General features: G+C 41.2%; 1 protein-coding gene across 13 annotated transcripts in view; it reads left to right on the top strand.

The window, feature by feature from the left end:
- Positions 1 to 13,968: 13,968 nt before the first annotated feature.
- LOC136437064 (CREB-binding protein-like) overlaps positions 13,969 to 15,821 on the top strand; it is a 50,168-nt gene continuing 48,315 nt past the window's right edge. For 7 of the 13 annotated variants that reach the window (XM_066431518.1, XM_066431524.1, XM_066431522.1 and 4 more), the window contains exons 1-2: positions 13,970 to 14,531; positions 14,795 to 15,585. In XM_066431518.1, coding sequence (XP_066287615.1) covers positions 14,447 to 14,531; positions 14,795 to 15,585 — 876 coding nt within the window. In that variant the 5' untranslated portion in view covers positions 13,970 to 14,446. Of the gene's footprint in view, positions 14,532 to 14,794; positions 15,586 to 15,821 lie in introns of all 13 variants that reach the window. The other 6 variants (XM_066431516.1, XM_066431521.1, XM_066431525.1 and 3 more) reach the window with 2 other exon arrangements.

A 15,821-nucleotide genomic window follows, 5' to 3' on the forward strand; every position in this document is an offset into this window, starting at 1 on the left:
CCAGTTGATCCCGGAGGTGCGGGTCCACGGCATCCCGTTCAGGAGCACTCTGTTGAAGACCTTGCTTGGTACTGAGAGAAGTGTAATTACCCCGTAGTTATTTATTTACTCTGTACCCTGTATAATGCCATCTTCCTACCACACATCACATACGCTTGCACAGCACGGGAAGCTGCCCCCGACCAGGATCTACAGAAAATTCAAAGTATGCAGAATCGGGCTGGAAAACTGATACTCAAGGCCCCACACAGGACACCATCAACCGAAGTGCTCTCTCGGCTGAGCTGGAAAGACATTAAAGAAACACTCCAGTACTACAATGCCGTACAAACCTACAAAGCCCTAAACAACAAACTGCCACCCTACATGCGCCAGATGTTTGTGTACTGCAGAGACCAGAGTACTCGTACAACCAGACAAAGCACAAGCAGTCAGCTGGTTGTCCCCAAACCCAAGCGAGAGATCTTCAGAAGATCGGTAGCCTACCGTGGACCAAATGTCTGGAACAGCCTACCGCCAGACACACGTACGGCTCCGAATCTGTCTTCCTTTAAGAGACTCTTGAAGTAACGGAAATGAACTAAACGAACGGACACGGACCATGTATCAGCTTTCGCCCTACTTTATGTTGTATGTTGTAGAAATTGTATATTGTTGTACCATAAATATGTAATGATATATGTTGATAGAGTTATTAGGACTCAAATGACTGTTTATCTCTGTTATATTGTATCTGACCCTTACCTCTTCCCTCATGACCTCAATGAAAAGCGGCCTGCGTGCCGATTTGAGCTTATCATGAATAAACAAAGGTTCAAACAAACAAACAAAAGTTGGCGCAGGAGCTGAGGTCGCCCTTCTTTGGTAGTTTGATGATGTACCTCTCTTTCCACTCTTGTGGGATTTCTTTCTTCTCCCATATGTTCTAGAACAGTGGATAGAACATCCCCATACTAGTCTCCACGTCTGCCTTCAGCGCCTCTACAGGTATATTACAACCGCTGAACGCACTTAGCAACAATTAAGTTGTCAAAAGTCCGCTGGGGTGTACATGTATCTCATAGGTTCAAACTGTAACTTGACCGTATATCAGCCAAATTGATCTGCCCTACTGATCGCTAAGAATTCCTGAATAATGGCTTTATGTCAAAAGTCAATGTTAGAAATCAATCAAAACAGGTTATGTTTAAACATTTGCTGCACCTTTAAACATATAATTATGCAAGTTTATCTAATTATTGTTTAAATCAAGATAAAGATGTGAAATATATGTTACAGGCATGTAGAATATATGTTAATTAGTTGGCGTTTCTGTAGGCCAAAGATGGTGCATTCTGGACGAGATTGAGCACTTGCGGATAGAAATGCGCCATCTTAAAAAAAAAAGACCGTTTCCATGGCAACCGGTGACCACCAGTTAACCCAAAACTTACCCATTTTTCTACAATGAGACCAATGCCTTACCACCACCCAAAATTTGAAAAAAATCGAGATTTTGTTCTTTGCTACAAGGTATAATTACAGACAGACCCTCTTAACATTGCCCATGATGCATTGCGATATCTGCAGCGATTTGATGACATGGCCGTTGGGTGTAATTCTTAAAACCCTTATAACTCCTGATGTTTTTGACGGATTTTGTTGATTCAAAGCCCAAAATGCAGAAAATAATATGGCCTATCAACATAATGTATTAGACAAGACCCCATAGGTAGCCCAAATAAATGCCTGATTTTGGAAAGTAAACAATACATTTTTTTTACACAAAATTACCCCCAGAAATGGACTTAAATCAACCAAAAACATACTATTTAGTGATTCCTGTGGTATGTTTTGCCTTCAAACCGATTTTCACCGAAGATTATTGATGTTTGATATTTTGTCCTAGTCCTCTGAATTAAGTCCCAAAAATCGAGGTCCATTTTAATGACGTCCCCATATATAGTGTCCTAAAAAGCTGGACATTTGACATTGTTATCATGCATAATTATAAAGTAGAGGAATTAACTTTTTCAAAACAGTAAGTCACCCTTTGTCTCTCTGTTTGGTACCAAAAAGCTGCTTGGCCAATGGACTATATTGTCTGGGTCTGTCGCCTTCCCGTTCTTAAAGGTGCACTAAGCGATTTCAGGGGGCTAAACTGGAAATATTCTGGATAAAGCAATCTATATGAAATTGACATTTACTTCCCCATATTAGCACATTTGCATCATTATTCCATACTTTGAGCGTTTAAAATGAGCACAGAAGCAATCGGCAAAAGGAGTATTTTATGTATTGGTACCACCCAATAATCAGCCCAGAATCTAGCCGTAACCGTTTGCTGATAGTAGCGTACAGCTCCCTCATGTTGCCATGGCGGACTGCGTCTCAATAGACTAACTACAACAAATGCAGAAAAGAGCTTGTTGTACCATCATCTGAAGCAACTACACTGGGTATTCATGTGCGACGAAACACCTTGTGTATACAGCTGAATTAACTAGAACCAATGACATTATATAATGTCCTTGCTAGAACAAATGCAGAAAACAGCTACCATCATGGGCAGGAACTACACTGTGTATTCATATGCAATGAAACACCTTAGACTGTCAACATTAAACTGTCCTTGAATATGTGTATACAGCTCAATTAACTAGAACAAATGCAGAAAACAGCTTGTCATACCATCATGGGCAGGAACTACACTGGGTATTCATATGCAATGAAACACCTTAGACTGTCGACGTTTACGACATATTTGCAATTTTTGGCATGTTGACCACCGTCGGAGGGCAATGAAATTTCTTTCGAAATCAGGCGAACATTAAAGAGCGCGCTGATGTCATCCATAAAAATTACTTACTTTTAAAAGTGAAATCACAAAATTATTTGTAACACGTTACCCGATTTGTGTCATTTGCGCCGGGCTTTGCAAACTTGTGGGATCTGAGCGGCGTGCTGGAGATTATTTATCTTAAACATTTGAACTTACATTCATAACTTTAGAAATTTTCTATCATGACGATCATCAAGAATGCTAACCGTCTGAACGACATTTTAACATTACGTAAACAATATCGATGGAGTCCAAGGCTCGTCATCAATTTGTCAGAAGACCCATGACGTTACCCTCGCAAGTTGATTCCCAGCGACCGAACGTCAATTAACATTCCCCAATATAAAGATGTTGGTTAGCAGGTTTTGAAAAATCCTACCTTGGTAAACTTAAAAAAAGTTTGGTGTCCAGCGTGGATCGCTGTAAGAGCCTGACAACGCTAAAAGTTCTCAGCTGTCATATTTCTCAAGATGGCGCCCAGTACAACGAGCGGTACCTCAGTTAGCCGTTGACGGCATTCCTTATTGATAACTTCTGTGAATTTTTTGAAGGTTTTGATGGGTGCTGTATGGTCACAGTGTAACATTTAACCCTCAAACACCCGAACTTTTTTTGCGACTAAAATGATCGAATCGGGTCAAAAATGACCCAAAATGTTTTTGTTCAGTAAAATCTCCCTTTTCACTTTTTTCGCTGATTGTTATCCGTACATTGCTTCAACATTGCTTCATCAATGTTCATTATCATTATTTATGCAAAAAGAAAGAAGGATCACGTTTTGAACTATCCCTATTTAGACCGGAAGGGGATTTTTGAGGCCCACGTCAAATTTCATATTGCATAACTCCTGAACGGCTTACGTTAGAGCCACCAAACTTGGTGACTTTTCATAAAATGTCCTTTACAAAGATTTCAAATTAATACGGTAAGTTAATAGTTTTTCGTGTTGCCATGGCAACAGGTTTTTGGCAGGCATATTTTACAAAATCTGCTCATTTCAGTTCAAACAATGACGTTTCAAGGCTTTGTTGGTACACCACATTTATTTTCTTACACTGTTATCATCTTTTGTAACATAATGTAACTTTCATGATTTAATATTTCATGCTGATTTGATGACGTCATCAGTCAAAATACAAGATGGCGAAATACAGAAGATAAAAGGAGTTACAGAGGGCAGGTCTCAAAAGCAGCTCATTATTTTTGCTGGGGTCAAAAAAGACCCCAACGGACTCAACACAGACTTTCCTCTATAACGTCAGCAGAATTGTGCCCATCTCTCTGGAAAATTAGGAGAGGTAAGAATAGATGCCTACTGACAAAGTGACGGAAGGAATTTTTTCCGATCAAAAATTTTCGGCACATCAAAATCCACGCCTGATTCGGGTGTTTGAGGGTTAAAGTTTCCAAAAGTATATTGCTAGACACTGGGCAATGAACCTGACGTAACTATCCTGGGAACTCCGTCTAGTACAGTGGCAAACAAGGCGCGCTGAGCGACTCTGTCCCTCAGCGCAGAACGCCACTCGGCACATAAGGCAGACACATGCCAAATTTCACATCATTTTGGTTTGATACATAGGACCTGAAGATATGTATCTTTGTTCTGAAAATAGCCAAAAAACAAGAAAAACTAGAGTTCCACGACCTCATATCTTCGCCAAATGATTTTAACCTGTATGACTGACATAATGGGAGTGTTTCTCATCAATTATAAATCATACCAGTTGATCGTCTTCACCCAAATGTCAGAAGTTGTCCAAAGTATGAGCTTAACAGAGAAGGTTATCTTAACATTTATCATCAATTATGCAAATGTGATCCTTATAAACATAATTTGATCAAACGATGTTCACATTCACATAACTTCCAAATGCGACAAGTATGAAATTGCCATATTTTACCAGTGTAGAATTATAGAAGTTTATCATCAATTCTGCAAATTAGGCCTACATTTGCATATTTGCTATCCGTCAACATTCCTCTCTTCCTCAGTTACGAAGGTCACATATTCGAATAGTCATATCATGGATTACAGTGGGGTTTTAAAATTGCCTCATTGATTATGCAAATTAGAATCTGATTTTCATAATCATTCTTTAATAATACGAAGCATCACGTAAGCTATCTACAAAATATCATGACCATCCATCAAGCCCATATTGAGTTACAGTATTTCCTCATGAACTATGCAAATGAGGTCTTCATTTGCATAGTTGATATCTAATGATATTGCTCTCTTCCCCAGTTACATGTGTCACATGTTTGAGAGTCGTATCCTGGAATTTGGCGGATGTACAAACTTTCCTCATTAATTATGCAAATTAGATACTTATTTGCATAACAAGTATCTAATCATGTACATCATCACTCAAGCTATCTACTTACCAAAAATTATGACCATTCATCAACCCCTTCTTGAGTTATTCCCTTTCATAGTCTGAAGCAAAACCTGCTCCTCCAGTTCCAAAAAAAGCCGCCAGGGGCCCAAACCTATAGCACTTACTCTCTGTCCAAATAGCTACCTACCACTCAAAAATAAGTTCCATAGCATGTCCAGAACACGAGACATTCAAACAGGACGTTCTGCTGCAGTACCGTGACAAGCCGCTAGGGTACCCAAAATCTAATCACTTCTAGATCTCATCAAGACCTACCCACCTACCAAATATCAAGACAATCCATCCAAGCCTTCTTGAGTTATGCTGGTCAATAACACACACACACACACACACACACACACACACATACAAACGCTACCCTCTGCATAACCTTCTCGGCGAAGGTAATGATTCTGAAGTGATATGCCAAAAATGTGAACAAAGCCCTGCACGCACATGTCCTAGGCAGTCCCATAGCACATATGGTATGAATACTAGCGCACCTGCGCCAGAAATGCAAGGTAAATTGATTAACTCAATTGGCCAATCAGGCGGTCGCATTTTGAAATGCAGTGCTCCCATTGGCTGTCACTTCCAACACTGTATATAGTATCAAAAGTGACAGAAGTGGCAAATATTGTTGAAAAAAGCCCCAGATAAATCATTTTGAAGAGGTGTATGCCAAAAATGATGGGAATATAGTCCTTAACGGTGCACACCCCAGTTCTTCCGCGACCGGGGTCCACGGAAGTGCCCGACAAAAAAGTGACGAAAGGGTTTCGAGGAGCTGGGTTTGAGTTTAGATTTCTCATAATGTGCTTCGAACTGATATTAGATACTAGCATGGCTGAAAAGCGTATGAATTGGTGTGTTTTGGGTGAAAATTGCGTTTCGATCTGAGCCTTACTTCCGGATATCCATCCGCGTTGATGGTGAAATGTCCCTGGGTCGAGATTGACCTTTGTTGCGTTCTGTGGGTCATGCTGACATGCCTCGCGCCGTGGATGATTAAAGAAATCTAAGTACTAGAATTTTCTTTATAATTGGCTCGACTGTACGCTAGGTTTTTCTCTTTCTGACAACATCAGTCGTTTCTACCCAGAAATTTTTTTCTACGAGTTTTATCCTACGCAAAAGTGCCAAAATTTGACCATCATTTTTGACGTGAAAATTATGTTTTTGTCTCCTGATTTATCAAAATTAGAGAGGTTGAAGAAACAGAACTCAGCTGGTCCTGTAGCGGAAGGGATAGGCTTTTATTCCATACACAGTTGATTTACTTCGGAATACTTCCCTGGAAGAGACAGTACCTAGACTCGAGGGTGCGCAGCCTCCAATTGAAGTCCCAACTAAACTGGGGTGTGCTCCCTTAACATATTTGTTCAAGGCACATCTACAGCAAATTTCAGGTAATTCGGTTGAAATACCAGGGCGCAGGAGGCCAAGATATACATATTTGGTCTAAAAATAGCCTTAAAACCTTAATAAAATCTCTTTAAAGGTCTATATCGAAAAAATGAAGAAAAAAAAACTGGGGGTATTTACCTACACTACCTTTGTGCCAAATTTCAGGTCATTTGGTCTAAAAATGACAGAGATTAATCGATTTGAAGATTTGACAGGAGAAGGAGAAGAAACCAGACAAAAACAATATGTTGAGCCATACTAGGTATGGCTAAACATCAATACAACATGTATCGCCCATACCTATGGGCGATACATGAAAATATAGGCATGTAACATGGCATCGTAAGGCGCAATCGGTAGGGCGTTTCGCCCAGAACCGAGAGGTCCCGGGTTTGAAATCACCGGTATGCCCCGATGTTGTGCCCTTGGGAAAGGCACTTTACACGAATTTCCTCACTTCACCCAGGTGCCAGACTCTTGCGACAGTTTCATAAAGTGCAAGTGTGCAAATATGTATCATGTGTATTATTTTGTATTATGTGATTGTAAACCCTGCAACAATTCAGCATTGGCTGCCATTGCATGGGTAATTTTGGACCAATAAACCATTTATGACTTTTTATTAACAGAAAGAAACCAGAAAGGCAACATTTTCGAGAAAATGCAGGATGTTCCCCTCCCATTACCTACACCTCAACTATGACATCCTTAGCATTTACTTCAAGGGAATTATAAAGTTTCAGCATGAATTATGGAAAGGAGGTCCTCGATCATTAACAAAAGTAATGTCCAGGTCTATTTAACCTTCCAAAAGGTATTATTGTCAAGTATGACATCCGTAGCATGTACCGTAAGGGAAATACAGGTTTTTGCATGAATTATGCAAATGATTACCATAATTTATGTCGTACCATAATATGAGGTCATGAGGCATTTGCATAATTTATGGTGAAGTGTATTCACCTTTCCTAAAGGTACCTACCTCTGAAATATGACATCCGTAGCTTTTACGGTAAGGGAAATACAAGTATATGCATAAATCATGCAAATGAGGTCCTCATAACCATAACCTATTCCAGGTGTTCTCACCTTTCCTAAAGGTACCTACATTTCAAATATGACATCCATAGCTTTTATGGTAACGAAAATACAAGTTTCTGCATAAATCATACCAATGAGGTCCTCATTAACATAATACATGGCCAGGTGTGTTCACCTATCCTAAAGGTACCTACATCTCAAATATGACATCCATACCATGTAACAAACTAACATAAGGTAACGAACATGACCTATTTACGTGCGGGAGCAGTTTACGTCCAGTTTGGGTCATGTCCACATGTCGCGGTGTATTATGCCAAAGCCTGTTCTCATGAGCAACAAAGAAAGTCATAAGTATGATCCTTAGCCATCTCTCTCTTTTATTCAAAACAATGAAAAAGGTTTACGTCCAGCGACATAACAGAATAAACTCCTGAACCTGTAACAACAAGTTGCTCGGAAGCGTTATGCATGACGTATTTCATATGTAATTCGATACCGAGTACTTCATTATGTTCTTCTAACTTACACGATAGCTAGTATCTTTTAAACGTAGCTGACGTTAAAACATTCTTTGACATTCAGACTCAATCCATGGTGATTCCAGGTTTGAAACTCTTGCCAGTTTTAGATAGCCTCCGTTGCAGGCTCTGACGCGGCTTTTGGGGGGGGGCAAAATAATATGTTTTGCAGCCAGCCCGTAACCATCAGCCAACCCTGTAACTAATAGCCGCCTAGACGGCTATTAGTTACAGGGTTGGCTGATGGTTACGGGCTGGCTGCAAAACATATTATTTTGCCCCCCCCCAAAAGCCGCGTCAGAGCCTGCAACGGAGGCTAAGTTTTAGGAAGGTTTAGTACAACCTAGCGACCCTCGCTCAGATGATACATTTTTGCACAGCATAACATAATGGCCATGCGTTTATCACATGAACGCCACGTGCTGCTGATGTCGGGGAAATTCACAACACAAAAATTGTTTTCTTCCATCGCGTCAGGCAAGCGGAGGGACAAACATAGTGACTTTTCTGTCATTTGTCTGTAGACTGCTTTCGACAGTTACTGTGCATTTTTTTCTGGTCTATGTTATTCAAGCAAAGCGCTAGAAGAGAAAATACTGAGGTGGACGATAATGGGTAAAAAGCTAGAGGGTCCACGAACATTTTGCACAAGACCCTACCGATGCCTAAGATACATGTATATACAGCTGATGTTAAAAGATTAGAAAATTTTTTGACAAGGAAACTTACAGGGAATGTACTTTAATTTTTACTTTTTTTAGCAAATATCTTTTGATTTGTTGAGCTGATTCACAAGGTTTCTCGAACATCCTGTAGTAATATTCCATGATGTTTTCAGCCCATCTTATTTGGTAACTTGGGATATCATGACAAAAGATACATATGTCACATGTTCGAGAGTCCTATCATGGAATTTGGGGGCTGTATAAACTTTCCTCATTAATTATGCAAATCAGATACTAACTTGCATAATAAGTATCTAATCATGTACATCATCACTCAAGCTATCTACTTACCAAAATTCATGACCATCCATCAACCCCTTCTTGAGTTATTCCCTTTCAAAGTCTGAAGCAATACCTGCTCCTGCAGTTCAAAAAAAGCCGCTAGGGGGCCCAAACCTATAGCACTTACTCTCTGTCCATAGAGCTATCTACAAAAATCAGGACCATAGCATGTCCAGAACACGAGATATCAAAACAGGACGTTCCGCTGCAGTACCGTGACAAGCCGCTAGGGGACCCAAAATCTAATCACTTCTAGGTCTCATCAAGATCTACCTACCTACCTACCAAATATCAAGACAATCCATCCAAGCCTTCTCAAGTTAATCTGCTTCTTAATCTGCCAATTCAATCATAGCTTGCTTTACCTGCTAATTATTAAATTCACTTGTAATAAAAGGAATGTCTCGTCCTGGACTCATGATCAACTTAGCCTGAGTACCAACCTCCGTAGTGACCGCTGGCTCAAAAGAATTCGCCCGCTAACCACGGCGTCTGACCCTGCGCGTATCCGTAACGGCTGTCTCATTATCACGTAATGAGGGGAATTCGAGCTACGTTCGGTGGGCGGGGCCTCATTTGCGTAGTGCCATTTTTCGTTCCAAGGTGTCTCTATTCAGTTCTTAGAACCTACCCGTTACGAAGAACAGTGTGGCATGGGGAGGGGCTTAGACGAATGGGGCCAATCAGCGAGCTCGTTCAAAATCTAAACGAATATCTGAATAACAGCCGTTATGGATACGCGCAGGGTCAGACTCCGTGGTTAGCAAGCGAATTCTTTTGAGCCAGCGGTCACTACGGAGGTTGGTACTCAGGCTATGATCAACTCATCATCATCATCATTGTTCATCCATTTCAGCACCTATTCCACATATATTTATATTAGTAGACCTGAGTTGTACAGCCTACCTGGTAGGTAAATGTTACCTATATAGTCATTTACCTACCTAGTAGGTTTAGTTGTTTGCCAACCTACCTAACCTAGTAGGTAAAGTTACCTACCTACCTTATAATCTACCTTGAGGTAAAGGTAAAGTTGCACTTTGCCTCCCCCCAAAATGAGGTTAGGATTATTTCCTGTAAGCATTGGAATTAGTACCTTTTACAAGTTTGTATGTGTGTGTTGAGTTGATGAAAGTACAACTTCATAGATATAAGACTTTGATTGTAAGGATACTTTATCAACACTCAGATTGATCTGAATAATCATTTCTAAGTCTCTGAACATCTTAAGGAGGGCCTGCATGGGGGGGGGGGGGTCCCGACAACGCTCTACACTAAATTTGGAAGGCCGGCTACATATTACGCTAAATTCAGGAAGCCTCTCTACGCTTAACGCTAAATTCTGAAATTCTCAATGTATTTAGGACTCAAAGACCTAGCGGCTGAATAATAAGGCATCAAAGTTGGTAATGTATGAGGTTTGGAGGTGACAATAACATAGTCTTGAACATATAAAGTAACACTGATAACGGCCAGCTCCCAGTATAACTGATGCTGTTCGGCTGTCCATGCATCAAGAAGAAGAATACTACAGGCCGGCCTCCATTTTCAGCCAAAGGCTCTCCCGTGCACTAGCAAAAGTGTCAAACTTCTAGAAACAACTGTATCATCAAACAAACAGATGACATGAAAATTGAGTTCTGGTCCTTGCCATTCATGTGGTTTCAAGAGGGTCAGATGCAGGTTGACACGGTTTGCCATTGATATTAGGAGTGATCTCTCAGAAGACTGTGCCCCAAAGCTGAACCTCTTTGCTCTACCCATGCTCGTAGCTAGGATTGTGTTCGTTTTTTATGTGTAGATTATGGGACAACTGAGCGCCGAAGGGGCGAGAATTATAAGGGGTTCAAGGGCTGATGCACCCCCCGGAAAATGTTCAAAATTCAACCCTCTGAAAAGGCAGTTCCTGCATTTTGAGGATTACAAAGTAAGAATCGAAGGCTGTCGATAACATCACCAACTTCGCTCAAAACAAGTCCGACTGCTACATCTGCTTGGAAATCAAATACAATCTCGTGTCCAGCGCACTGTGGGATCATTCCCTTGTAAAGTTGTATGTGCCTTGCTTTTGCACAAGATTTTGGGAACAAGTTAGGTGGTTTGTTCCACTGTGTAGAAGGGGAGGATAGCAAAACAAAACAGATTGTGACTTAGAGCAAGGTTGGAAAAGTTTGACAATGCTTTATGCACAATTCATCAACTACGTTTTACGCTAAATTCCGGGTAGCTACTACGCATTACGTAGAATTAAAGTGGTCAATAACGTTCAACACAAAAAACGCAGATTACGCTCTACGTTGAATTAGAGTGGTCTGCAACGCTCTACGTCAAATTAAAACGGCCGATTACGCTCTACGTAAAAGGGCATGCAGGCCCCCTTTTAAGCACTCATTAAAGATGATAAGGAAGGACAGTGCTCAGCCAAGGCCTCTTTCCTCTGGGACCAAAGTTCATGTTCTCAAGAGATTCCTGGCCAGAGCAATTCTTGTCTAATACTGCGCTCTTGCATTCTAAAAAGCTCCTCCGTTCAATTTGTAAACTATCCCCGTAAGAAAATCCTTCTTTCACAGACATTGGGTCAAATAGTAGTATCCATTATTTCATTATACTGTTGCTGGGGTCCCTGACACAGGGGTGGGTAGCGGGTATGCCTAAACACCTCACCCAAACTCATCCAAACTCATCCGAGTCTAATAATGCAGTGTACACATGGCAAGGACTTTATGTGACACTCTGGATACATTGTCTATGCAATTATGAATAAACAATATGCAGCAGGTCCTAGGTATTTGCCAGTTTTAGCATGTTTCTCCGCTAGTTTCCAAGATAACAAATGCGTGCTTGTATTTGAGGCTGAAAAACACGTTATTGAGTTGATTGTGATAAAATTGTGCTATGGTATAATCTATGACCCAAACAGCATCCACGGTCTTATCATCCTGACGTCTGTCAAACTAAAAAAAGGTATTAGCAGAGCTAAGTGGTGCCAAACAATGAGAATCCAATATGGCGGAAAGATATGTCTTCTCATCTTGGAATGAGCAGGATAACATTTTTTTTAAAATGGCAAATACTTACTTGCTGCATACTTTTTATTCATAATTACAGTGTTCGAAATACCCACCTGCAGTCTGCAATTTGCAGAGAGATTTTCAGGATTGCAGAAGAAAAATTAAACAACCTGCAATTTTGCAGAATTAATATGTCAGGCTTGAGATTCAATGGTTCTCAATTTAGCAAACTAGCAGTGCTGTACATAAGCTGGAACCTGCACCGCGCGGACCTGACAAACTATGCAGAGGACAAGGTTTTGCATGAGCCATTTTTATGCCATCCAGTCATATTATTTCAATTTTTGAAAGTTTATCTTTTCCTTTTTCCGTCGGCCATGGCTGTGCATTTTTGTCACAGGTCGTGTGATATTAACCATGCATCAAAACATGTATTCCTCGCAAGAATATTATTGTCCTTGTTCCTCCTTATCAGGCAGGTTGTTGAATTTTTTACACATACTTTTGAAATGATAACAAAACTATTTGATTTGATTGATATTGAATAAACAAGCCTTTGCTGTTCCGATTTCGCTTGTAATTTGAATTTTTCACACACATGTAGATAGGCATTATCAGGTTGAGAATAAATGAATAAATAAGTAAACAAAGAAGGTTGTAGTATGGAGGCTTGTGTATTTGCAGAAAATATTTTCAAGTTGCAGAACAAAATTGTGACTTTCTGCAATATTGCAGAACACCGGAAAAAGTATCTCTACCACTGTAATTGCATAGACAATGTATCCAGAGCGTCACATAAAGTCCTTTCCTGGTGTACACCGCATATTAGACTCGGATGAGTTTGGATGAGTTTGGATGAGGTGTTTAGGCATACCGGTGGGCAGCAGTCGGCTAGTCTTCACACCGTGCTTCCAAGCTGCTCTGTCCAGGGGGTTCACACTGGATATTGTAAATGGTCTGAATTGATTTTATACTTCTTTTTGGTGGCAGGGCTTGACCTACAACAGAAAGACAGAAGAGGATGACTTCTAGGCCCCCTAGCTGCTTACTTTTGAACTACTGCTCACATTAAATCCTATAACGTTTAACAAGGATGCAGAGATTGCTGCTTTATAGATGGCTTTAAATAATAAAAATAATGAATGAATGAATGAAGACCTTTATAGCACACACATACCCAACTGGGTTTAGTGCAGGTCACAACAGAAAACATCAGTTTGCAAATACACACATATATACATACAAATATAAGCTTGCACTAGTCTAATGATAACGTTAATTTGGTCTCTTCTCGCTTCTTAGTAATATTGTAAATATAGGTAGAAGTATGTCTGATAATTAAGGGTTTATCTAAAGCCATTAGAAATATGAATTTTTCAGCGTTCCCAAGATGTTTGAAATGGGGAAACCTACATTGAACTTGTTTGTAATAATATCTATAATAGATGGCTTTGAAGTTTTGAATGGAAGTCTTTCCAGTAGTTGGTGATAAAACAGCCATGATGTGTGGCTTGGATTTTCTATAATGAAGGAATTTCTGCATGCTTGAGGTATAAAATTCTACAATGAACTTAGCCAACCCATCATTCACCCCGGGTCAGCTGACGGATACCGCAAAGGGAGCTGGGTATTTAAAGCTTCCCGTCGTCCTTTGTGCTCGTGAGCGGAAAACCCCGATGAATAACGAGGGAGAGGTCACGTGCGCCACGTGAAGAACTGACCAATGGTTATAATGTATTTTTGTCACGTGATCAGATATCCGGTCGGCCATTTTACCTTCGGCAAAAATCGTAGACTTCGGGTCGGGCTCTCGTTGTTGCTTTTCTGACAAGCGTAAAAACTTTTCATCAACAGCCGCCATTTTGACCAATTTCTGGAGGGGAAAATCGTGGATTTCTTTCGTCCTCGGCGTCTCCTTCCTGGATCCAATCGGCTCGTGGTCCATCCAAGGAATCAACCATAACCTATGGCTCCGATTTGGAGGGTATTTGTGCCGCTAGGAAGGTGATACGTTTGGCAGCGAAAGGCTTCCCGACGCCCGAGGAATATTGTTTTTGTGGCTGTGGAATTAAGGCGATATTTTGATGATCCTGTGCCGTATCAGGCCGCCTAGCCCGCCCAGAGGTAATCGGAATCTGCTGAAAATCTCTCTGGTGAAAGTTTGAAATCATGGGAATCAGCCTATTGCCGTTTTGAGGGTCTGATTTTCCCGCAACAAGTTCTAGCTGTTCTCGGACCTTGGGCGAACCCCCTCATAATGGCCGATCAACTTGTGGACGGGCCGCCGACCAAGCGACAGAAAACGTCCTCACCAACGATCACGCCTACCGATAATAATTCAGGTAAGTTGTCCCAATCGGATATTAAATTTCTTAGCTGAGAGATACTGCAAATTTTGTTGCTCTCTGTTCGGTTTTCTTAAAGATTAAGGCAATCTTTGAAGTTGAAGTAATATCGCCCGAACAGGTTTACTACTGCGAGAGAGTGTGTGTAGGAGGGGGCCCCTCCACCGTACATGCTGTTTGTAACACGACGAGATTATAACGGAAACTATCCAAGCGGTCTGTCGTGTATCCGTAACCCCCATTTCGTTTTCGCGTTACAGAATTTTTCGGGAAATTACTGGACCAGCTAGGTGGGGAGCTTCCAGATGAACTGGACACGACGTCAGGAGCCGACGGGCTCGCCAATATCAACGGGACTGCAGGGAACGATGCGGTGTCGCATCAACAGCCACCGCCGCCCCAACAAGCGGCACAGCCCGCCAACCAGACCAATGACTCTACGGTACAGAGGCATCAGCAGCTCTCGCAGCTTTTACAGGGAAATACTCCTGGCAGCTTGTCCACGCAAAATGTAACGAACTCCTCTGGTCCAAATTCTACTGCAAGTCCGCAGCAAAATCACCAGACTTCAAACCAAACACCACAGACTCAGGGCCAGCCCTGTGCTAGTAGCCCAAACGTTGCAAACGCCAATACTATGCGAAGCCCCTTGTCAAATAACTTACAATCACCACCAAGTTCTGTGGGTTCCAGTGCATCAGGGACGCCTTCTTCCATGTCATTCACAATGAGCAGTGACTCATCAATCAGTACCACAAGTATAGCAAATAGTATAGCTTCGAATACTCCAAATCTGAACTCAATAAATCCCTCCCAAATGATGAACTCAGTTAGTTCAGGGATAGTCTCGTCAGGACAGCACAATCAGATGTTGAACGGTCCTCTCATGGCCACCAGTCAAAATGCCATGGGACCTGGCATGAACAGAAATGTGGTTAGTTCTGCCGGAATAGGAAATATGCTCAATTCCATGTCCCCTGGACACTCACCGCAGATGACCCCCAACTTGGGAACACACCCAGCCGTGGTCAACTCAGGTGGACAAATGAAGGTAAGAACTCATTGATCACTTATATAATACCTATGGATGGAACAGTGTCTGCTTGTCTCTGCTTTCATTTTTTTGTCTGTATCAGGATAATTTAGATATTTTTGTGGAAAGTTTCAACATCCTGCAAGCGGTATCAAGGTATCATGCTTTGTTGACATTGAAAGTTTCAGAGTGACACACCTCCAGCATGCCTGTTACAATTCAATGTTTTTTCATCTTGCTAACCTGAAAATAAA

The sequence above is a fragment of the Branchiostoma lanceolatum genome, chromosome 6 (genome assembly GCF_035083965.1).
Source record: "Branchiostoma lanceolatum isolate klBraLanc5 chromosome 6, klBraLanc5.hap2, whole genome shotgun sequence".
NCBI classification, from domain to species: Eukaryota; Metazoa; Chordata; class Leptocardii; order Amphioxiformes; family Branchiostomatidae; genus Branchiostoma; species Branchiostoma lanceolatum.